At 36.1% G+C, this 24610-nt stretch overlaps 1 protein-coding gene across 3 annotated transcripts in view; it reads left to right on the forward strand.

Annotated features, from left to right (window-relative positions):
* ZMYM2 (zinc finger MYM-type containing 2) overlaps positions 1-24610 on the forward strand; it is a 104322-nt gene that overhangs the window by 12351 nt on the left and 67361 nt on the right. For 2 of the 3 annotated variants that reach the window (XM_049646705.1, XM_049646703.1), the window contains exon 2: positions 20622-21478. In XM_049646705.1, the coding sequence (XP_049502662.1) occupies positions 20632-21478 (847 nt within the window). In that variant the 5' untranslated portion in view covers positions 20622-20631. The remainder of the gene's footprint in view (positions 1-20621; positions 21479-24610) is intronic. The other variant, XM_049646704.1, reaches the window with a different exon arrangement.

Genomic DNA, 24610 nt, shown 5'->3' on the forward strand with positions numbered 1-24610 from the left:
AGAGTTGGATGCTCAACCAACTGAACTACCCAGGCGCCCCCCCCCCCACCCCCCCATTTATTTATTTATTTTTTTTAGTAAGATGGGTCTTAATCATGGGACTTTTGAATTCAGGTAAAGAAGATATATTCTTTTTAAAGCCATTTACTCAATAGTGTTAAAAAACATTGGGAAACAAAGTGATTACACTAGATCATAGATTAGGAATACCAAGTGTTTTAAGAATAAATGAATGTTTGTTTCCAAATTAACATATGTAGTTGAAGTTTACTTGTGTTGTTGTAGATTTTATTTTTAAATTTTTTTTTTTCAACGTTTTTTTTTTTATTTATTTTTGGGACAGAGAGAGAGCATGAATGGGGGAGGGGCAGAAAGAGAGGGAGACACAGAATCGGAAACAGGCTCCAGGCTCCGAGCCATCAGCCCAGAGCCTGACGCGGGGCTCGAACTCACGGACCGTGAGATCGTGACCTGGCTGAAGTCGGACGCTTAACCGACTGCGCCACCCAGGCGCCCCAATGTTGTTGTAGATTTTAAATTATGTTTGGAGAAGGAAGTGCGGGCTTATTTAGCTTCTTTGGTTAAGGGTTAAAGAAGCTAGGGTAGGATAACCTTTTATTAGGGTCTAAGATTAACCATGTTACCAGTTATGTATGTTGAGTATGGAAGTAGTAAAAAAAAGTCCTAACCAAAGATATGGGGCAGATTTCAGTTTTTCATCTTTTGAGGACTTTATTTTAATTTCCTATTCTATAATGGGTAAACTGAAGCTCAAGGGTGAAATGATTGTGCTTTGGACAACAGGAAGGGAGGGGGAGATAGAGTTAGAATTCACTTGTGGGGAGGTAATAGTGGGATAGCAGAAAAACAAAACAAAGAACAACCCAGAAAAGTTACTTGTTACCTCCCTTTATTAGAGAAAAAATAGTAAATTTTGGCCAGACATTACGTTAAGTACGGAGGATGCAATAATAGACAATAAGGACATAGGTCTTTGCCCTCATGGAACATACAGTATAATGGGGGATACAGATGACAAAGTAAACTAAATTACAGGAGCCCTTGGGTGGCTCAGTCGGTTGAGCGTCCGATTCTTCATTTTGGCTCAGGTCATGATCTCATGGTTTGTGAGTTTGAGCGTTGGTTCCAGGCTGTGTGCTGACAGTGCAGAGCCTGCTTCGAATTCTCTCTCTCTCACTCTCTCTCTGCCCCTCCACACTCGTGTCTCTCTCTAAATAAACTTTAAAAATCGAAAAAAAGCCCATAAAATTACAAATTGGATAACTATAGCCGAGGAAATGTGTGTGATAATATAATAAGGGAGAACTTACTTAGACCAGGGATGATGGGTTAATTAAATGTTTGACAGAGAAAGATCTTGGGAGAGTGACATTTACCTTTATTTTTTTAAGTTTTTATATAAATTCCAGTTAACATACAGTGTAATATTAGTTTCAGGTGTATAATACAGTGATTCAACACTTCCATACATCACCCAGTGCTCATCACAACAGGTGCCCTCCTTCGTGCACCATCACCTGTTTCACCCCTCCCCTCCCCCATCCACCTCCCTTCTGGTAACCATCAGTTTGTTCTCTGTAGTTAAGAGTCTGTTACTCGGTTTGTCTCTTTTTTTCCTTTTGTTCATTTTTGTTTTTTGAATTCCACATATGAGTGAAATCATACGGTGTTTGTCTTTCTCTGACTGACTGATTTTCCTCAGCACAATACTCTAGATTTCATTCTTTTTTATGGCTGAGCAGTACTCTACCGTGTGTGTGTGTGTGTGTACCACAACTTCTTTATCCATTTGTCGTGGACACTTGGGCTGTTTCCATAATTTGGCTGTTGTAGATAATGCTGCTGTAAACATTGGGGTGCATGTATGCTTTTGAATTAGTATTTTTGTATTTTTTGGGTAAATACCTAGTGTGATTGCTGGATGAAAGTTTCAACTTTTTGAGGAACCTCCATACTGATTTTCAGAGTGGCTGCACCAATTTGCATTCCCCCCAGCAGTGCAAGAGTCTTGCCCTTTCTCCACATCCTTGCCAACACCTGCTGTTCCTTGCGTTGTTGACCTGAGCCATTCTGACAGGTGTGAGGTGACATCTCATTGTAGTTTTGTTTCGCATTTCCCTGGTAAGCGACGTTGAGCGTCTTTTTACATGTCTGTTGCCATCTGCGTGTCTTCTTTGGAGAAATGGCCTCTCATGTCTTCTGCCCATTTTTTAATTGGGTTATTCATTTTTTTGGGTGTTGAGTTTTATAAGGTATTTATTTAAACACTTTTAAATGTTTTTATTTATTTTTAAGAGAGAGAGCGCGAGCAGGGGAGGGGCAGAGAGACAGGGAGACACAGAATCTGAAGGAGGCTCCAGGCTCCGTGCTGTTAGCACAGAGCCCCACGCGGGGCTTGAACCCACGAACTGTGAGATCATGACCTGAGCCGAAGTTGGACGCCCAACTGAGCCACCCAGGTGCCCCTAGTTTTATAAGTTATTTATATATTTTGGATACCGACCCTTTCAGATAGGTCGTTTGCACATACCTTCTCCCATTCCATAGGTTACCTTTTAGTTTTGTTGTTTCCTTTGCTATTGAGAAGCTTTTTATTTTGATGTAGCCCCAGTAGTTTGTTTTATTTATTTATTTTTTAAGTAAGATCAAGGCCCAATATGGGGCTTGAGTTATGACCCCGAGATCAAGAGTTGTATGCTTTACCAGCTGATCCAACTAGGTGCCCCTCAGTAGTTTTTTGATTTTGTTTCCCTTGCCTCAGGATATGAGGGAGTGACATTTAAACAGTGCCTGGAAAGATGTTCAGGAAAGATTGTTTCAGACAGAGGAAGATTGTGTGCATAGGGTCCCTTGAGCCAAGGGGATCTTGGGCTCTTCCATGAACTAAATGAAAGCTTAGTTTAGCAGAACCTTAGTGATCGAAATGGGGAAGAGCAGTGCTGAAATTGAGCCTAGCAGGTAGGCAGGGATCAATCAGGCAGGAATCGGGGCACCTGGGTGGCTCAGTCGGTTAAGCCTCTCACCTTGGCTCAGGTCAAGATCTCAGGGTTCGCGGGTTTGAGCCCTGCGTCTGGCTCTGTGCTGACAGCTCAGAGCCTGGAGACTGCTTCAGATTCTGTCTCCCTCTCTGCTCCTCCCTGGCTCACACTCTGTCTCTGTCTCTCTCTTTCTCTCTCTGTCTCTCTCTCTCAAAAATAAACATTTTTTAAAAAGTTAAAAAAAAGTTAAGAATGTTACAGGTCAGGGGGAAAATCTTAGGTTGTCTCCTTAGTACACTGGAAAGTCACGTAAGAAGTAATTGGCATTGTCTGATTTAATTTTTAAAAGGATCTTTGGGTATTCTGGGGAATATGGTAGATAATGTCAGTAATCCAGCATCAAAATGATGGCGAATTTTTAGGATTAGAGGGATATATCAGAAGAGATGGATTAAAGTGGACAGTTTCTTGAAATGAAAAAAACCAAAAACTAGAATTTAAGTAAAAATTTGAAAAGAAAAAAAATGGACATTTTCAATATTTATTTTGGAAGTAGGATTGGATTTGGGGATGACATGACTGGAAGTGAAGAAAAAAAATAGAGAATGACCTCCAGATTTCTGGTGTGAATAGCCAGACATAGCTGGCAACGACTGGAGGAGTTGCGGCTACAAGGGTGAGAAAGCGAGTTAAAAGAACTCGATGTAGGAAGCAGACAGTTTCGGGTTTTGAAACCTCTTGATTGAGATAAATTAAGGAGACTAGGGTATTGGTAATATTTAAAATCAAGGGAAGGGATGAAATCCCCACAGAAAGTTAAAATTACTTGAAAGTACTTTGCAGTTAAATTGTGGTCCTATGGGAAAGAAATGATTCCATATGCCTAGAAGTTCTGTGCCCTAGAGATAACCTGAATGAGTTAATTGATTATTCATTTATTAGATCAAAGAGATTTTTGTTTAGATTCTGTCATAACTCTTGAGTGGATTTTAGTATATTAATGATTTTCTATCAGTTTCTAAAACCACAGTAGCATCATTTTGAGTAACTGATGAAGAACTGTTAAAAAGAAACTTTTGTGGCTATATTGTAAGCATCATGAGGGTATTAATCTATCTGTTAAATCATCCGTCAGTGGTCCCTTGGCCTCTTTCTTCACTTCCTCAGAGATTAGTAGTAGTATTACCAATTTAGTGTTTATTACTCCAGATACTTTTCAGTGCACATACTAATATGTACCCATAAGAATTATAATTTCATGTGTGCATTTGTGTGTGTGCGTGCGCATGTGTGTGCGTTTTAAAAACGTATACTGTATATATCTTCCTGCTACTTGCTCTTCACTTACTGGTATGTTTTCTATATCTTTGAGTTAGTACATAAGGATCTACTCGTAGCTGTTGTGTGATATTTCATTTGGTGGATTTAATAACATAGTTTAGACATTCTACTGATGGACATTTAGTTTATTTGCAATTTTTTATAACAGTGCTGCACAGAATATATGTGTAGTAGTTTCTCTGGGTTCATGTGTGGTTTTGCTGGGGGAATTTCTGATGATAGGTGTGAAAATAGGAATTGCTGAGTCAGAGTATATGTTTATGTATTTTAATAGATAATTGCCAAATTGTCTTCCGCTGGACCACTGTATTGACCACATTTCCACTAGTTTCTCCACATTTTTGTGAACACTGGATATTATCGAATAATTAAATTTTTGTCAGTTTAATTTGTGTTCTTTCTAAAGTACAGATGTCAATTCTTTGTTATATCTATTAAAAAATATATGTAAATATAGAATGTATATTTTTTATTTTCTACATTTCTACACCCTCTTGGTTTTTTTTTTTTTTTTTTGCTATGTAAACATTTTATAAGGTAATGGGAGAAAATCCATGTTAGTATTGCAAGATAGAATAATTATAATGAATATGCAAGGCTTTTATGAAGGAACTTATAAAATAATACCATAGGACATATAAGATAACCATAATGGAGAGGCATGCATATGTCTGAATGGGAAGGCTTCAATAATGTCAAAACGTTATTTTTTTTGTCTCTAAATTAATCTCTAAATTCAGTGAAACCCTAATCAATTTCAAGTGTATATGGAAATGGTACCAAATTTAAAAGGTAGAAAGGATAAACAGTGAGAAGGAAGACTTTCCTCTTCTCCCAACCCATTGGCACAGTTCTCTTCCCTAGAAGCAAACCACTGTTACCATTTTCTTAGATATTTATCTAGAGACAGTATATGCATACGTGTGTGCATATGCTTCTCTGTGTGTGTATGATGTTTGTGTTTATCCATTGTTCTGTACCTGGTTTGCACTTAATTTAAATGAGAAGTTGTTCCGTATTAGTATGTAAGGAGATTTTTAGAGCTGCCTTGTGTCCAGGACTGCAAAATACTGTATTGTCTTCATCATCATTCAATTTATCAGGCTTTTGAGAGAAATTTAGGGTGTTTCAATCTTTTTACTTTTCAACAAGTATCCTTTGATGTTTTGTTTTTAAAAAATGAGATAATGTGTCTGTAGGAAGGATGCTTAGAAGTGGAATTGCTTGGTTAAAAATGTTTTTTTGAGGTGCCCTCCATAAAAGTTATACCAGTTTACACTGATTTATGGTATGAGGCTCTTCCTGTACTGTTAAGCCTTTATTTTCTTAAGTTTTTATTTAAATGTTTATTTTCAGAAAGAAAGATTGCATGCACATGTGAGTGGGGGAATGGCAGAAAGAAGGGGGGAGAGAATAGACACCGGGCTTATCCCATGAGCATGAGATTACAACCTGAGCTGAAATCAAGAGTCGGACACTCAACTGACTGAGCCACCCAGGACCCCTCTTAAGTTTTTATTTAAATTCCAGTTAACATACAGTGTAATATTAGTTTCAGGTGTGTAATGTAGTGATTCAACTCTCCTGTACGACACCTGGTGCTCACTATGACAAGTGCTCTCCTTAATCCCCATTACCTACTGAATCTCCCCCATCCACCTCCCTTCTGGTAACCATTAGTTGTCTATAGTTGAGAGTCTGTTTCTTGGTTTGCATCTCTCTCTCTTTTTTACCCTTTGTTTTGTTTCTTAAATTCTGCATATGAGTGAGATCGTAGGTATTTGTCTTTCTCTGACTGACTTATTTCCCTCAGCATAATCCTCCCTAGCTCCATCCATGTCCTCGCAAATGCCAAGGTTTCATTCTTTTTTTTTTTATGGCTGAGTAATACTCCATTGTGTGTGTGTATAAAGATATGTATATGTATGTGTATGTGTGTTCATATACATACATACGTATATTTATATACATGTATATATATATATATATATACATATACACACACACACACACCCCCCACAACTTCTTTATCCATTTGTCAATCAGTAGACACTTGGGCTGGTTTCATCATTTGACTGTTGTAAATAATGCTGCTATATAAACATTGGGGTGCATGTATGGCTTTGAATTAGTATTTTTGTATTTTTTGGGTAAATACCTAGTAGTGCAATTGCTGACTCGTAGGGTAGTTTTTAACTTTTTGAGGAATGTTTTGATCTTTGTCAATGTAAGCAAAAAGTGGTTTCCCTTTAGAATTTAAATTTGCATCTTATAAATATTTCAATATTTAAGAGCCACTGTATTTCTTTTTCTAGTGAACTGTGTTCTTGTTTTTTTTTTTTTTTTTTTTTTTGCCCTTTATTCTTTTTGGTTGTTGGTTTTATCTTACTGACCATAGGATCTTTTTGTCTTGATTTTTTTTTTAGGATATGAGTTGCAAATAGTGCATCATTGTGGTATCCCCCCCCCCCCCCCCGTAAATGTCTGGTAAAATAAAGGAATGTAAAATTTATCATTTTTTTCTTTTAAGTATACAGTTCAATGGCATTAAGTATACTTACAAATGTTTTGCAAAGATCACCATTATCCTATGTAGAACTTTTTCGTCATCCCAAATAAAAATTTTGTACTCTTTAAACAATAATACCCAGTACCCCTTTCCCCCACTTCCTGGTGACCTGTGTTCTATCTTTTTGTCTGTATTAGTAGGCACCTCAGATAAGTAGAACCATAAAACATTTGCCCTTTTTGTGTCTGAATTAGTTCATTTATCATAATTTTTTTCAAGGTTTTCTGTGTTGTAGCATGTATCAGACTTTTTAGGGCTGAATAATATTCTGTTGTGTGTACGTTTTGTTTGTCCATTCATTTGTTGACAGACTTTTGGGCAGTTTCCAGCTTTTGGCCATTGTGAATAATGCTGGTGTGAACATTGGTTCACAAGTATCTATAGGAGTCTCACGTTTCATTTCTTTTAGGTATATACCAGGAAGTGGAATTGACTGATCATATGTTAATTCTGCATATAACTTTTTGGGGAATCCCGAACTGTTCTCCATGGTGGCTGTACCCCATTTTACATGACTCTGGCAGCAATGCAGAAGTGTCCAAGTTTTTTTCAGAAGTGTTCTAATTTTTGTGCATTTTTGCCTTGTTATTATTTATAAAAAAAAGAACTCCTTCCTAATTGCTGTGAAGTGGTTATTTTGTTTTTTTCCCTTATTTTGTTTTAAATTGCACAAAACACATATAAAATTTACTGTCTTAACCATTTTTAAGTGTATAGCTCAGTAGTGTATAGTTCAGATATCCACATTATCACACAGCGGATCCCCTGAACTTTTTCATCTTGAAAAACTGACACTGTACTCATTAAACAATTCCCTATGTATCCCTCTCCTAAGCCCCTGGTAACCACTCCTACTTCATATTTGTATGAATTTGGTTTGTTTAGATACTTCATGTAAGTGTGATCATACAGAATTTTGTCTTTTTTCACTTCATGTAATATCCTCACTATTCATCCATGTCATAGCACATAATAGGTTTTCCTTTCTTTTTATGGCTGAATAATATTCCATTGTATGTGTATATACACATTTTACTTAGCTATTCATCTGCCCATGAACATTTGGTTGCCACCTCCTGGCTATTTGTGAATAGTGCTGCCATGACTGTAAATGTGCAAAAATCTCTTGGAGATCCTGCTTTCGTTTCTTTTAGATGTATTTCCAGAATGGGGATTGTGGTGTCATATGGTTATTCAGGTTTTAATTTTTTGAGTAACCTTTGTACTGTTTTCTATAGCTACTGTTCCTGTTTTAACCATCAATGCACAAGGCATCACATTTCTTCAACCAGCCAACCAACCAACTGACCAGTTGCCCCTCACCAACAATTACTACTTTTTGTTTGTTGTAGCCATCCTTATGGAAGTGAGATGATATCTTCTGGTTTTGATTTGCATTTCTCTAATTAATAATTTTGAGCATCTTTTCACGTGCTTATTGGTCATTTGTATATCTTTTTTTTTTTTTTTTGGTATATCTTTAAGATACAGAAAGTACTTAAGTCTTAAGGCCCATTTTTAAATTGTTTTTGTTGTTGACTTGTATGAATTGTTTATATATTCTAGATACAAATCTCTTTATCAGATGTATGATTTGCAAATACTTTCTTTAGCATTTTTTGCACAGAAGTTCTAAATTGTTTTCAGCTTTACCAGTGAATTTTATAGTTTTTTTTTTAAGTTTATTTATTTGTAGAGAGAGACAGCATGAGCAGAAGAGGGACAGAGAGAGCGAGAGAGAGAGAGAGAGAGAGAGAGAGAGAGGGAGAGAGAATAGATCCCAAGCAGGCTCCATGCCCATTGCAGAGCCTGACCTGGGGCTTGAACCCATGAACTGTGAGATCATGACCTGAGCCAAAATCAAGAGTTGGATGCTTATTTGATTGAGCTACCCAGGCGCCCCTGAATTTTATACTTTCCATGTGTTTTCTTGTTATTTTTATTTTTTTTCAATGTTTACTTATTTTTGAGAGACAGAGACAGAGTGTGAGTAGGGAAGGGGCAGAGAGAGAGGGAGACACAGAATTCAAAGCTGAGCTGTCCGCACAGAGCCTGACGCAGGGCTAGAACCCATGAACCGTGAGATCACGATCGGGCCGAAGTCGGATGCCCAACCGACTGAGCCAACCAGGTGCCCCTGTTTTCCTGTTATTATTAGTGCCCTTTTGTTTTAGATGAGAATTCTCTTTAACGTGTCTTGTAAGGTCAGACTAGTGATGATGAACTCCAGCTTTTGTTAGTTTGGAAAATTCTTTATTGTCTTCAATCCTGATGGAAAACTTTACTAGGTAGAGTATTCTTGATTGTCAGTAGTTTTCTTTCAGCATAACATTTTTAATTTTGATGATGTCAAGTTTATCTAGTTTTTCTTTTATTGCCTGTGTTTTTGAAGTTTTTTTTTTTTTTTATTTTTGGGACAGAGAGAGAGAGAGACAGAGCATGAACGGGGGAGGGGCAGAGAGAGAGGGAGACACAGAATCGGAAACAGGCTCCAGGCTCCGAGCCATCAGCCCAGAGCCTGACGCGGGGCTCGAACTCACGGACCGCGAGATCGTGACCTGGCTGAAGTCGGACGCTTAACCGACTGCGCCACCCAGGCACCCCTATTGCCTGTGTTTTTGATGTTTTGTATCCAGGAAATCATTAACAAGTCCAAAGTCATGAAACCTTTCCTTTATTTTAAGAGTTCTATAGTTTTAGTTCTTTAAATGTAAGTCTTTGATCCATTTTGAGTTAATTTTTTATATATGGTGTAAGGGTTCTGTTGCACCTTTTTTTTTTTTTTTTTTTTGAAATGACCTTTATCATTGATTGATCTTGGCATTCTTGTGTATTCACCTGACTATCTGGAGATTTCTTTCTCGGCTCTATTGTTTGTCATTGGCCTATATATTTGTCTTTATGTCAGTACCAAGCTGTTTTAATGTACTGTAGTAGCTTTGTAATAAGTTTTGCAATCTGAAAGTGTCAGACCCCTCTAGCTTTGTTCTTTTTTTTCAAGATTCTTGTCCCTTGAGATCCACATGGATTTTAGGATGACACTCTGCAAAAAAAATTTGGGTTTTGATAGGGATTGCATTAAATCCGTAGATTGCTTTAGGTGTAATATCATCCTCTTCATGTTAATCTTTTCATCCATGAACATGGTATATCTTTCCATTTATTTGTGTCTTTAATTTTCTTTTAGCAGCGTTTTGTAGTTTTCATAATACAAGTCTTTCAACCTCCTTGGTTAAATTTATTTCCATGTATTTTATTATTTTTGATGTTACTGTAAATGGAATTATTTTCTTAATTTCCTTTATGGATTGTTCATTGTTAGTGTGTAGAAATGCAACTGATTTTTCATGTTGATTTTGTGTTCTGAAACTTTGCTTATGTTTTCAAAATACAAGATTATGTCATCTGCAGAAATGATTTTACTTTTTGCTTTTCCTATTTGGATGCCTTTTATTTCTTGCTTAATTGCTCTGGCCAGAACTTCCTGTACTATGTTGAATTAAAATGGTGAGACTAGGCATCTGTACGTTCTAATCTTAGAGGAAAGACATTCCATCTTTTACCATTGAGTGTGATGTCAGCTGTGGTTTTTTCCATATGTGGCCTTTATTATGTTGCAGAAGTTTCCTTCTCTTTGTAGTGTATTATTTCTATCATGAAAGCATGTTGTATTTTGTCACAAAACTTCTTTGCCTCAATTGGGATGATGATGTGTTTTTCCCCCCTTTCTATGTATTAATATGGTATATTATTTTGATTTTCTTACGTTGAATTACCCTTGCATTCTGGGATAAATCCCACATGGTCCTGATACATAATCTTTTTTATGCTTCTGATTTTCTCCTGTTTTGTTGGGGATTTTTGCATCTATATTCATAAGGAAGATTGGTTTATGGTTTTCTTGTAATGTCTTTGTCTGGATTTGATATCAGAGTAATGCTGGCCTTGTAGAATAAATTTGGAAGTGTTCTCCCCTTCAGTTTTTTGGGGAAGAATTTGAGAGGAAGCAATGTTAATTCTTTAAATGTTTGGTAGAGTTTATCAAAGAAGTCATCTGTTCCTGGGCATTTCTTTGTTTGGAGATATTTGATGACTGATTTAATCTCCTTGCTTGTAGATCTGTCTAGGTTTTACATTATCTTATCCAATCTAATCTCTACACCCAGTGTGGAGCTTGAACTCACAACCTGGAGATCAAAAGTCTACCAGATGAGCCAGCCAGCTGCCCCTAGATTTTGTATTTCTTCCTAGGGTAAGTTTTGGCAGTGTGTGTATCTAGGAATTTAGCCATTTTATCTTGGTTATCTGATTTTGTTGGCATATAATTGTTCATTGTGCTCTCTTATAATTGTTTCTATAAAATCAGTAGTGATGTCTTACTTTAATTTCTGATTTTGATAATTTGAGATTTTCTTTTGCTTCATAGTCTAGCTAAATATTTAATTTTTTCAAAGAATCACCTTTTAGTTGATGTCTCTTTTTTTTTTCTCTATCTGTGCACTAATCTTTATTGCATTCTTTCTGCTAGGCTTGGGTTTAGCTTGCAGATTCTGATTTCTTAAAGTATAAAAGTTATTGATTTCGGATATTTTTAAATGTAGGTGTTAATAGCTGTAAGTTTTCTGCTGAGCACTGCTGTCATTGCATTCCATATTTTGGTATGTTTGTGTTTTGTCTTGTAAATTATAGGAAAAAAGTACTCATAAATTAAAAGTACAGTAATACTGGCTTTCTGTTGATTTATGTAGGTAATTTCACTTACATTCTTTATTTCTTATGGCTTCAATTTATTCTGTAGTGTGTTTTTATTATTGCCTGAAAGGTAGCATTTCATGCAGGTAGTAACATTTCATGCAGGTAGTAAACTCCTGCTTTTGTTCTCCTGGAAATGTCTTAATTTCTCCTTAATATTGGAGGAATTTTTTGCTGGATTTAGAATTGTTAGTTGACGTTTTGTGTTGTTGTTGATCACCTTAATAAATATGTCATCTCACTAGCTTCTGGCATCCATGGTTTCTGATGAGAAATGAACTGGTAATCTAAATTATATTGAGCATTCATTGCACGTGATGAGTTACTTCTTTCTTAAAATTATCTATCTTTGGTGTCTATAATTTGATTATTATGTGTCTTGTTGTGGATATCTTTCAGTTTATCTGACTTGGAGTTTGTTGAGCTGTTGGATGTGTGTCATCCAGCATTTGGGGCTTTTTTTTGCCATTATTTCCTCAAATATTTTTTCCTGTCCCTTTCGTTCTGTTTATGATACATATGTGGGTATGTTTGGTAATGTTTTGTAGATTCCTCAGGCTCCATTCATTTTTCTTCCCTTTTCCCTTGCTCCTCAGACTGGATAGTTTCAGTTATTCTCTCTTCCAGTTTACTGATTCTTCTGCCTCTTAAGATCTGCTATTGATCTTCTCTAGTGAATTTTTCATTTGTTATTATATTTTTCATTTACAGAATTTTTACTTGGTTACTTTTTAAAAAAAAAATTTTTTTTTAACATTTATTTATTTTTGAGACAGAGAGAGACAAAGCATGAACGGGGGAGGGTCAGAGAGAGGGAGACACAGAATCTGAAACAGGCTCCAGGCTCTGAGCTGTCAGCACAGAGCCCGACGCGGGGCTCGAACTCACGGACCGCGAGATCATGACCTGAGCCGAAGTCGGCCGCTTAACGGACTGAGCCACCCAGGCGCCCCACTTGGTTACTTTTTATAATTTGTATCTGTTTGTATTTTCATTTTGATTATGCATTGTTTTCACATTTCCTTTTGTTCTCTGTCAATGCTTTCCTTTAGCTCATTGAGCATATTTAAGATAGTTGATTTAATGTCTTTGACTACTTTTTCCAATGTTTGGGATTTTTCAGGGATGGTTTCTGTCAAATTCTTTTATTACTGTGAATAGGACATACTTTTTCTGTTTCTTTGTATGTTTTACAACATTCTGAGTATATTATGTGTAACTCTGGATGTCTGACTCTCCCAGTCTTCACAGATGGCTGAGTTTTTACTTGTTGAGGGATGGAGCCATTTGTTTTTGACTTTTTCTAAGTAACTTTTTAACAAAATGTATATTTCTTGTTGTGGTCATTGAAGTTTCTGTTCCATTATTCCTATGGTGAACTAGTGACTGGACAAAAATTTCCTTACGTATTGGGGTGGAAAAAAAATGAGATAAAGGGTCATGTCTCATTAGATAGATGCTTTTGGGAAAGCTGCTCCTGCCTATACAGATGAAACCAAGAGAATATCTGCTCCAGACCACCCAAACACAGTCCCAAATTTTTAGAAGTTCCTCACTGCCAGTCCTCTGACAAGCCAGACTCTCCAGGAATGCAGGATGCTAACCCCATAGCCAAGTTGGGGTGAGGAATGGGGGATGGTTGCCGGCTCATGCATTTGCTCACTTGTGAATGATCAGCATTATCTTCCTCAGGCACTACTCTGGTGATTAATGAGTGTGTTCAGTGGGGTTTCAGGGATCTATAATTGGTTCCAGTCACTCTGTCCAGCTCAGTGGTTACTTGGGTGGAGGGACCCTTACCTAGGACTTCCCACTTTGCCATCTTGTTGATACCTGTCTTGATTTATTTTTCATATTGTACTTAAGAGGACCTATCACTTTGTTCCTCTGAAAATTTTGTGGTGATCGGGATACTTTTTACCTTATGACACTTGAATATTAACTACAAGTTTAACTTTACTTGTAATTTAGTCATTTAAAAACTTTATTAGGTGTTACAAGAATTTTACCTTTTTGAGGCATTCAGTCATGATGAATCCATGGTGTTCTGTTTTTCCTCTTCTAACATTTTTTATTGTAAATTTATGTTGTCTTCATTTTATTTTACTTATTGTTTATTTTTTTTACATTTTATTTATTTTTGAGGGAGAGAGAGCACAAGTGGGCCACCTTGAGGTGCAGAGAGAAAGGGAGACACGGAATCTGAGGCAGGCTCCAGGCTCTGAGCTGTCAGCACAGAGCCCGATGCGGGGCTCGAACTCACAGACCGTGAGACCATGACCTGAGCTGAGCCGAAGTTGGACGCCCAACCGACTGAGCCACCCAGGCACCCCTCTTTATTTTATTTTATATATTTTTAAATATAATGTATTGTCAAGGTAGCTAACATACAGAAGTAAAACAATTTCCTCATTGTAAAATAGCTAATTAGAATTGACTCGGTGCAGAAAAGTGCCTAATGATATAGGCTTTATATAGATAATGTAGAAGTGGTCAACTTTTAATCAGATTTAAATCAGATTTAATCAGGTCAACTTTTAATCAGATAAAAGGAGTAAATTAAGTGTTTGGTGGTTGAAACATTCTCAGTGACATATAGAGGTGGCGAAATTTATTTATAGTCTAGGATTTGGGAACAGTTGTTATAGTTGAGTACTTACTCTGTTTTTGAGAAGTTGATTACTGCAGAGAACTAACTGTGGTAAAGAAAGTTCTATTCTCTGCTCCACTGTTTTCTTCCGAGAAGAATGAATTGGTACCTAGCAGCCAGCCACCAGAGGGAAGTCAGTTCTAGCTTTTCTGTCTTGGAAATGGTCTTCTGTTTTAGGTGTGCTAAAACCATAGAAAGGATCCAGAGAACTCATTAAAACTGCATTAAAAGCTTTTAACTGCATCAAAAGCCTATACATTTCATATCATAACATCAATAGATTTATGCCTTATTCCTCTGAAAATTGTTACCTTGATGAGGATATTTCCTGCCTTATGGCACATGAATATTAACTGCAAATTAAAGTTCATTTGTTTTTTTAAATCCCCTTTTAGCCTGGCACTTGGGCTTGATACCTCTTTTTTTTTTTTTTTTTTTTTTTTTAATTTTTAATGTTTCTTTATTTTTGAGAGAGACAGATACAGAACACGAGAGGGGGAGGGGCAGAGAGAGAGGGAGGCAGAAAGAGGGAGACACAAAATCTGAAGCAGGCTCCAGGCTCTGAGCTGTCAGCACAGAGCCCAATGCAGGGCTCGAACCCATGAACTGTGAGATCATGAACTGAGCCGAAATCGGACGCCCAACCATCTGAGCCATCCAGGTGCCCCAGGCTTGATATTTCTTCTTTTGGATACTTGCATATTTTGAATATTGAGTTGGTTTTTGTGTTACTGAATTTTTTATTAATAAGAACTGTGCTATATTATTTTATTGTTTAATATTTAATTACATATTGGATATCATGAATATTCAAATCCTGACATCTAACTTCTTGTCTGTGGTCTTGGGCAACTTAGCTTTGAAGATGATAATGATTATTTTTTTAAGTAAGCTCTAGGCCCAACGTGGGACTTACACTTACATCCCTGGGATCAAGAGTTGCATGATCAACCAGCTGAGCCAGCCAACACCTCTTGTTTCTAGATCTGTATAAAGAAGACAAAGTGATTTCCTTCATGGATTTGCTTTAACATGAAAATTTGGCTCATAACAAGCATCAAATAAATGTTAAATATTACTGGATGGATGTACTAATTTTTAAAAAATTTCATTGAGTTATGAAAATTTTGAATCAATGTTATTCAGCATATTTCAACTTTTAATACCTTCTATAGAGTGGTAATGTTAAAAATTTTTTTGATGTTTACTTAAATTTATGTGAAGGTTTCCCTTAGCATAGATTATTGTTTTACCATGAAGAAGTCTTCCTTAGTGAGGAACTATTTTAGAGTAATGGTGTATATATATTTTAGTTTTTGGAAATATTTAAAACATCTTAGAGTGTGGAATGGTAATTTGTAGATCTTTGTGAAAGGCAAGTAGTCACCCCTTACAGTTTTAGATACAATTATCCATTTTCTTTAAAGCAGATATAAATGTATCTTCTGCCATTTTTCAGTATTAGCATGTCATCCACACTGGTGCACATACAGCTCTTGCTCTCAGAGCAATGATTTTGAGACTGGTTTTGGAATTCACCTTTTGTTTTTTTTTTTAATTTTTTATTTTTTTAAATTTACATTCAAATTAGTTAGCATATAGTGCAACAATGATTTCAGGAGTAGATTCCTTAGTGTCCCTTACCCACTTAGCCCATCCCCCCCCAACCCCTCCAGTAACCCTCAGTTTGTTCTCCATATTTATGAGTCTCTTCTGTTTTGTCCCCCTCTCTGTTTTTATATTATTTTTGTTTCCCTTCCTTTATGTTCATCTGTTTTGTCTCTTAAAGTCCTCATATGAGTGAAGTCATATGATTTTTGTCTTTCTCTGACTAATTTCACTTAGCATAATACCCTCCAGTTCCATCCACGTAGTTGCAGATGGCAAGATTTCTTTTTGATTGCCGAGTAATACTCCCTTGTATATATAGACCACATCTTCTTTATCCATTCATCCATTGATGGACATCTGGGCTCTTTCCATACTTTGGCTATTGTTGATAGTGCTGGGGACACATGGGGTGCATGTGTCCCTTCGAAACAGCACACCTGTATCTCTTGGATAAATACCTAGTAGTGCAATTGCTGGGTCATAGGTTAGTCCTATTTTTAGTTTTTTGAAGAACCTCCATACTGTTTTCCAGAGTAGCTGCACCAGCTTGCATTCCTATGGAATTCAGCTTTATACATAGTACTTGAATTCTGATGTCTTGGAACCATGGGTAGTTTTAGTGTATTGAAGTATGGCTTTATTATAGAAAAGTTAAAATCTATTTTATCTAACTCAGAAGAGGTTTTTGTCACAGTTAAGTGAAAATACAATAGCCATTCCTATAAAATACTGTTTGTTACTACAAACATTTCATTACTATGTTAAATAGGATGTGATGCCCTCTGGAAACTAAACTTGGTTTACGTAAGATGCTTAATGGTTAGAGAATAGCAGAGTAGATATCAAATAAGGGATCAGAATTTTATAAGTAAAGGTTACTTAAAAATAACTCTGGTAATCAAAGTTAACATAGGGGTTTTTGTCTTCTTGCCTTTCCACAAATACTTGGGAAAACTGAGTATATACTCTGTGCCCAGGCACTGTTTTAGACATGCAGTGAGAAGAGCAATTAGTTATGGTCTATCCAGTGTTTTCATAAAATGGTTGATATACCCCTGTTTAATTAAGTCTATGAAAAGTGCTTAACCTGTATTCCTCTTGTATCTGGTGATAATTCCTTCATCTTTAACGCTTTATCAACTTTTTATTATTTTCTGTTACTGACTCCTGTCTTCCCCATTATTTATTTTTAAAAAACATTTATTTATTTAAATAATCTCTACACCCAATGTGGGACTCGAACTCATCACCCCAAGATCAAGAGTCACATGTTCCTCTGATTGAACCAGCCAGGTGCCTGTTTTTTCCATTATTCATTCAGGTGCTTAGCTGCCTGAAATTCTTTTTAGATTAATGTTGACTCTTAAGTACAATTTTGTGGTACTCCTGCATGGCTCAGTCAATTGAGTCTTGATTTTGTCTCAAGTCATAATCCCAGGATCATGGAAATGAGCCCTGTGTTGGGCTCTGTGCTGAGCATGGAGCCTGCTTGGGGTTCTCTCTCTCTCTCTCTCTCTCTCTCTCTCTCTCTCTTTCTCTTTCTCTGTCCCTCTACCTCTCTACCCCTCTGCCTCTCTCCTCTGCTTGTGTGCGCTCTCTCTCTCTCTCTCTCTCTAAAAAATATAAATCTGAAGTGCAACTTGTTGGTCACCTCTCTTACTCAGACTCCCTGCTTCTCCCATAAGCAATGTCTATCAGTATAGTGTGATCCTTACAGAGTTTTTTTTCATGAATTTACATAAAAGTTATGTACTTTAGGAAAAATAGAATATGTGTGTGTATGGGTTTTTGGGGAATGCATAATGTTGTAGTAATAATACTCTGCTTTCTTGTAACTTTTTTTCGGTCCACAGTAATCTTACTGATCTTTTCATGTTAGTAAGATCTGCTTTTTAAAAAACCCTAATCTGTTCAATTTTTTTCCATCTCCTGTCGTCACCTTTGTTTTCAGCTACCATCATCTCTCAGTTGGATCAATGGCCTTCTAGGTGGTTTCTTTGCCTCTAGTCTTGCCTTCTCATCCATTTTCCACATAGCAGCCCGGGAGATGTATTAAAAACATAAGTGACATGTTAACCTTTTGGTGGAAACACTGCAATGTTTCAACCTGTTACAGTAAAATCCAAACTTGTGTTTAAAATTCATGATTTCTGATTGCAGGGATGTGTTTTGTTTGTTGATTCCCACTCTCCCCCCACCGCCCTCAGGTGTCCAGATCAGTGTCTTGTGCATACTAGGTTGGATGCTTTGTAAATCTTTGTTGAATGCAGTTAATGAATTAACTTGTTGGCATTGGAAGCTTGTTCTGTGCATGTTTTTATATCTCCTACAATTCTTCCCTACCTTGTTCAGCCACATTGGTCTTTATTTTATTGCTTGGATTCACCAGCTTCATTGCCTTCAGACTTGAATGTAGGAATGCCCTTCCTACAATTTTGCCACAGTGGAATCTTGTCATTCCAGATTTCAGTGTAAATATCACCTGGCCAAAGAGGTCTTCTCTGATAACTCTATTACCAATTTGTTGTTAAAAACTTTAAATTTTGCTTTAAAAACAAGTGAGAAATTGTGTTCAAAAATTAAGAAAAACAATGAAATATACAATGAACAATTTCTCTATCCCTCTCCTTGTTACTCCATCTGCCAAAGTGATATGTATAGTAGTGTCATCTTCATTGTTTCAGAAGCTCTTTATAGCAAAATAAGCAAATGGCAGCATATATGAAGTAGTAAATGTTCTTAAACCACCCTTTTTTGTTTTTTATTTTTTTAAACCGGGCTAAGTGACTTTATTAGAGAAAGAGGATTACAAAAGACTCAAGAGTTGGCCTTGGGGCTCTTGAACCAGTCTTTTAAGACTTGTACAACCACTGTTTTCTCACCATCTCAGAAAACCTACTCTATGAAAATTAGGCTACCATGTATAAACCACTTCAAATTCCCGTCCACCTTGTCTCCAAATTAACCTACACCCCCCTGTCCCCTTTTTTTTTAACCTACAATCTATATCCACCCTTTATCCTCTGCCTCTTCTATATTTTCTTTCCTGTTTAGTCACTGAAACTAAGGTGATTGATGTTCAAGATTAGTTCTGCTACCACCTGTGTCCATGACTTCATCTTCTCCCATTGCTCAAGAACTTACCTTCTTTCTTTTCTGGCTCTTCACTGTTAACTCCTTGCAGTCTCTTTGGCTTCAGCATAGCCCTGCATATTTATCAGGAGCTCAGAAAATAATTGGTTGAATACAGCAGAGTAATGAAGAGTTTGGACTACTGAGTTATAAAGACCTGGGTATGCATTTTAGCTGTGTGACTTTGGCAGGTTAATTAGCATCTCCAAGACATAAATTCTTCTTCATTAAAATGGGACAGAAATTATAACTATATCAAGTGTTACATTGAAGATATAACTAGGAAGTGTAGTGTATATAATTCCTGTGGCCATTGTAACAAATTACCATAACCTTGGTGGCTTAAAACAATAGAAAATTTTTGCTCTCATAATTCTGGAGGTCAGAAGTTGGAAATCAGTGACACAGGGATCAAATCAAGGTGTCAGCAGGGCCAGGCTTCCTCTGGAAGCTTTGGCAGAGAATCCATTCCTTGCCTCTTCTACATTCTGGTGACTGCCAACATCCCTTGGCTGCATCACTTCAGTCGCTGATCTGCCTCTATGCCTGTAATCTCCTTTTACCTCCCTTTGCAAACTGGTGCATTTAGGGCCCACCTAGCTAATCTGTTTCTAAATTCTTGACCTTAATCATATCTGCAAAGACCCTTTTACCACCATATAAGGTAACATTTACAGGTTCCAGGGATTGGGATCTGATATCTTTGAGGGCCATTATTCAGCCTGATACATGGATATAAAGCATACATCAATAGTGCCTGGCAAATAAGGATTTAAGCTTTCTGGATAAGGTCAACAAGGATTTCAGATTCTCAGAAGGATTCGATTATATAGTTGTAAGGGGGCCAGGGAATATGAAAAAAAAGGGATTAAAAAAAGATGAGGCAAGGGAAATTAGGGATTAGATCATGTCACCTTATTCAATACAGTAGATACATAGGATAAATGTATAGAGAAGGGATTTTTATTGTATAGAGAAGGTTTTTGTTATTTTCCTGTTCAAACGTATATTGAAGGATTTATCCATGTTTCCAATGGTAAAGTTTATAGCTTAAATAGTATGGTAGAAAGGAGGTGGTGGAAGTGCGAATATACTACATATCATTACTGAAAATTGGAGGATTACCTTTTTATATTGCAAGAGGTTCCCATGGAGACTATATGAAATTTAGTGAATGACATCATAGAATGGATACCAAATTTTTCCTTTTTAAATAAGAATTGTCATTTAGAATAAAAAAGAAAATTATCTTTAAAAAGTTCTTTCAGGGGTGCTGTGGGTGGCTCATTTGGGCGTCTGACTCTTGATTTTGGCTCAGGTCATGATCTCATGGTTTGTAAGGCTGAGTCGCACGTCAGGCTCTGCATGGACAGTGCTGAACGTGCTTGGGATTGTCTCCCCCCCCGCCCCCGCCCCGTGCTTACATGTGCTCACATCCTATCTCAAAATAAACACATCAACTTTAAAAATAAAAACCAAATAAATAAATAAATAAATCTTTCAGTTAGAAAAGCAAAAGATTATACTGACATTTGTTTTCTTTTTCTTCTTTCCATCTCCTTGACAGGTTTTTTGGCATGGACACAGGTTCAGTGGGAGGATTAGAATTGACTGATCAGACTCCTGTTTTATTAGGGAGTACGGCCATGGCAACTAGTCTCACCAATGTAGGAAATTCATTTAGTGGTCCACCTAATCCTTTAGTTTCTAGATCTAATAAATTTCAAAACTCCTCAGTGGAAGATGATGATGATGTTGTTTTTATCGAACCCGTACAACCTCCCCCACCTTCTGCACCAGTGGTAGCTGATCAAAGGACTGTAACATTTACATCATCAAAAAATGAAGAACTACAAGGAAATGATTCCAAAATTCTTCCATCCTCAAAAGAGTTGGCTTCTCAGAAGGGAAGTGTAAGTGAGACAATTGTCATTGATGATGAAGAGGACATGGAAACAAATCAAGGGCAAGAGAAAAATTCCTCCAATTTTATTGAACGGAGACCTCCTGAATCTAAAAACAGAACCAATGATGTGGATTTCTCCACTTCCAGTTTTTCAAGAAGTAAGGTAAATGCAGGAATGGGTAATAGTGGTATCACCACAGAACCAGACTCTGAAATTCAGATTGCTAATGTTACAACCTTAGAAACAGGTGTAAGCTCTGTGAATGATGGCCAATTAGAAAATACTGACGGGCGAGATATGAACTTAATGATTACACATGTAACATCACTGCAGAATACCAACTTGGGAGATGTCTCTAACGGACTGCAGTCAAGTAATTTTGGTGTTAATGTACAAACATACACCCCATCTTTAACTTCACAGACCAAGACTGGAGTAGGACCTTTTAATCCTGGTAGAATGAATGTGGCAGGAGACGTATTTCAGAATGGAGAATCTGCAACTCATCATAATCCTGGTAAGCAGTACGTGATCTACCCCATGTAAACGAATTTATTTGCTTGCTCCTTTTTTTATTGTAGTAATTGGTACTACCTCGGTTAGTTTACTCATGTAAGTTAAGTTAATTCTATTGACTTGTAAGTTTGAAATTTTAGCTGATAAGAGATGTAAAACCATGTATTTCTCTGCACATTATTAGAAAATCATAGAAATTTATGTCTAAAAGATTGGAGAAAAATGCCTTTTACATTAACTACCACTGAAGTCTAACAGTTTGGCATCTTACTTGTCATGTAATTACTTTTTGCTAATACAATTTTAGTTCTGTCTAGTAGTAATGTGTAAATAGTGAAAAGAAGATAAACACACTTATGTAACAACCTAGTATTGTATAATGGGCACATTTAGATTTGTTTTTACTTTACTTGTGTTTAATTTTGACTCTTATCGGATTTTAATTTTTTCTTACTAGCATTTTATATTTTAATATTTGAAGGCTGGTAAATTTTGCAACTATCTGAAAAATTTTTCTTTAGACAGTTTTGCTCTGTGAAAACATTAAAAAGAGAAGTTACAAGAACTCTGGCTTTTTGATGACCATGTCTTTGTATGTCCTTTATCTTTCACCTCTGCCCCTAAACCTTTACATGTCTGTCTTTCTCATATATCCTTCTTTCTGTTTCTCTCATTTTTTCATCCTTTTAGGCTTATTAGCAACTTTATCAGCCTAGAAATTGTGGAGAATAATAAAGAATGACTAAAGCTTAGTGTAGAATGCTGTAAAATGCTGGTCATTTTTCCTTTTTACTTATTTTTTTTGGTTATGAGTGATATTTAATTGTTGAAGAATGTTTGGAAAATCTGTAATTAAATCCCTGATAATATTTTATTAACTGAAGATAACCGCGTCAGTCCTTTGAGTGGTTTTCTTTCAGTCTTTTTCCTTTGCATTATCACTTGGTTGACATGCAACTCTGAATAATTTTGCTTCCTGTTTTTTTCCCATTTTAATATTATGTTGTATTTTCTCATACCAATAACATTTATATACAAGTTTTAATGACTGCATAGTGGATATGGATATATCATTCCCATATTTGGTGTTTACAGTTTCCCATATTTTGCTATTATAGATTTATGATGAACATCTTTGTTCAAATTTCTCATTATTTCTTTAGAGTATATTTCTAGAAATGAAGTTACAAGGCCAAAAGATATCACTGTCCCTATCCTTCCAAAGACTTTTGGTTGAAAAAAAATCTATCTGGTTTATAATGACTTTGGAAGAAATAATGTTCCTTATTATTCAATTTGTAAAATATCTCATGCCTTCCAAGACCCTTTCCCTCTATGTGTGTATATGTATTTTTGTAGGCAAGTCTGGGTATGGGCATGTATCTGTGAGTTTGTATGAGCATTTTAAAGTTGTAGAAATATATTGTCATATTGCCGTCCAGAAAAGTCTTACAAACTTACACGTCAGCTGTCTATATGTTAGTTTCTTTCTCATTGTAACTTTCAGGCTCAAATAAAAGTTTAAGATGCTAATGCTCAAATTAATTTGAAAATAAGTATTTTGTCTTTATTGTAATTATAAATATTTTAAAAACATAAGTATGAGGAAGGAAATAATCTCACCATTGAGAGTAGTACATTTAATTCTAACCTGAGATCATAGTTTAGGTATTGTTTTGTAAACTCTTTCTTCCTACTGCCCCTTTAAATACCTAACAAAGCTTCTTGAACTTTTGACCATATCAAGTCTATATGTTTGATTTATTCTCTATTTAGCTTGGTTCCAGTTTTCACTATTTAAATAACTCTTAAGGATATTTTTATGCCTGTATCTTGAAATACTTATTTCTTTAGGGATATTGTTGAGTCAAAGGGGCATATCATTGTAAGAATTGTGTTTTTGGGGGTGCCTGGCTGGCTCAGTTGTATAGTGTGTTACTCTTGATCTTGGGTTTATTGGTTCGAGCCCCATTTTGGATGTAGAGATTACTTAAGAAAAATAAAAAATAAAAAATCTTAAAAAAAAAACCCAATTGTGTTCCTTTTTACTCAAGCTCTTATACAAGGGAATGTATACTACTTATCAGAAAAAAACTGAACAGATACACCTTTTTGCTCTTTTGTTTCTGAATTAGCTCTTGTTGTTAAATGTGCTGTTTTTATTAGTAATAGGGAGTTATAAAATCTTGGCTATTTATACTAGCTTTCAGACTAATTGTGATTTGGGCAAATTAAACTGCTGCCCCCTGATGTCCTTTGAATAAAACAGAAGGTTTAGACAAAACTTACCTTCCTAAAAATATTTTCATGTTGGAAGATGTGAAAATTTGGTAGCAGAAATATATAAGAACTGAAAAATAGATAAATGGAGACATATTATTTATACAGGGTCTAAAACTAAATTAGAAAAAAAAGTATGCCTTTTTTTTCAAAATCAAGTTAATAGATGCCCTTAAATTTAACTCATTTCTTTAAGAATATGTTCAAGTGATAAACCTGCAAAATTGAGCATATGTTCAAATACAAGTTTTGATTGGAGGGCCTTCATAAGGTGGAATTTTCAATTAGTGACTACAGTTGGCTCTTAAAAACATAGTAAGGGTTAAGAGTGTCAACTTACCCTCTCTCCCCACCCCCTATGCACTTGAAAATCCATATATAATTTTTTGACTCCTCCAAAACATAACTACTAGTAGCCTTCGGGTTTTGTTTTGTTTTTAACTAGTAGTCTACTGTTGACTGGAAGCCTTACTGATAACAGCACGTATTTTCTGTATGATATGTATTATATACTGTATTCTTATAGTAAACTAAGCTAGAGAAAAGAATGTTATTAAGAAAATCATAAAAAAATACTTTTACAATACTGTACTATAAAAAAATCTGCATATAAGTGGACTCACTTAGTTCAAAGCCATGTTGTTCAAGAGCCAACTGTATTTTCTTTGTAGTCATTAATATATGTATCTATTTATTAAAACTGGTCTATTACCCTGATCATAGCAGAATAACAGGATTCCAGAATGCACTGTTTATTCAACGTATGAAGTATAATTTTGTGGAGAGGGGTATTACGGACTAAGGTAAAATTTCAGTAGCAGTGTTATGTAGCCCCTTGAAATAATTATATTGA

The sequence above is a fragment of the Panthera uncia genome (assembly GCF_023721935.1).
Source record: "Panthera uncia isolate 11264 chromosome A1 unlocalized genomic scaffold, Puncia_PCG_1.0 HiC_scaffold_16, whole genome shotgun sequence".
NCBI classification, from domain to species: Eukaryota; Metazoa; Chordata; class Mammalia; order Carnivora; family Felidae; genus Panthera; species Panthera uncia.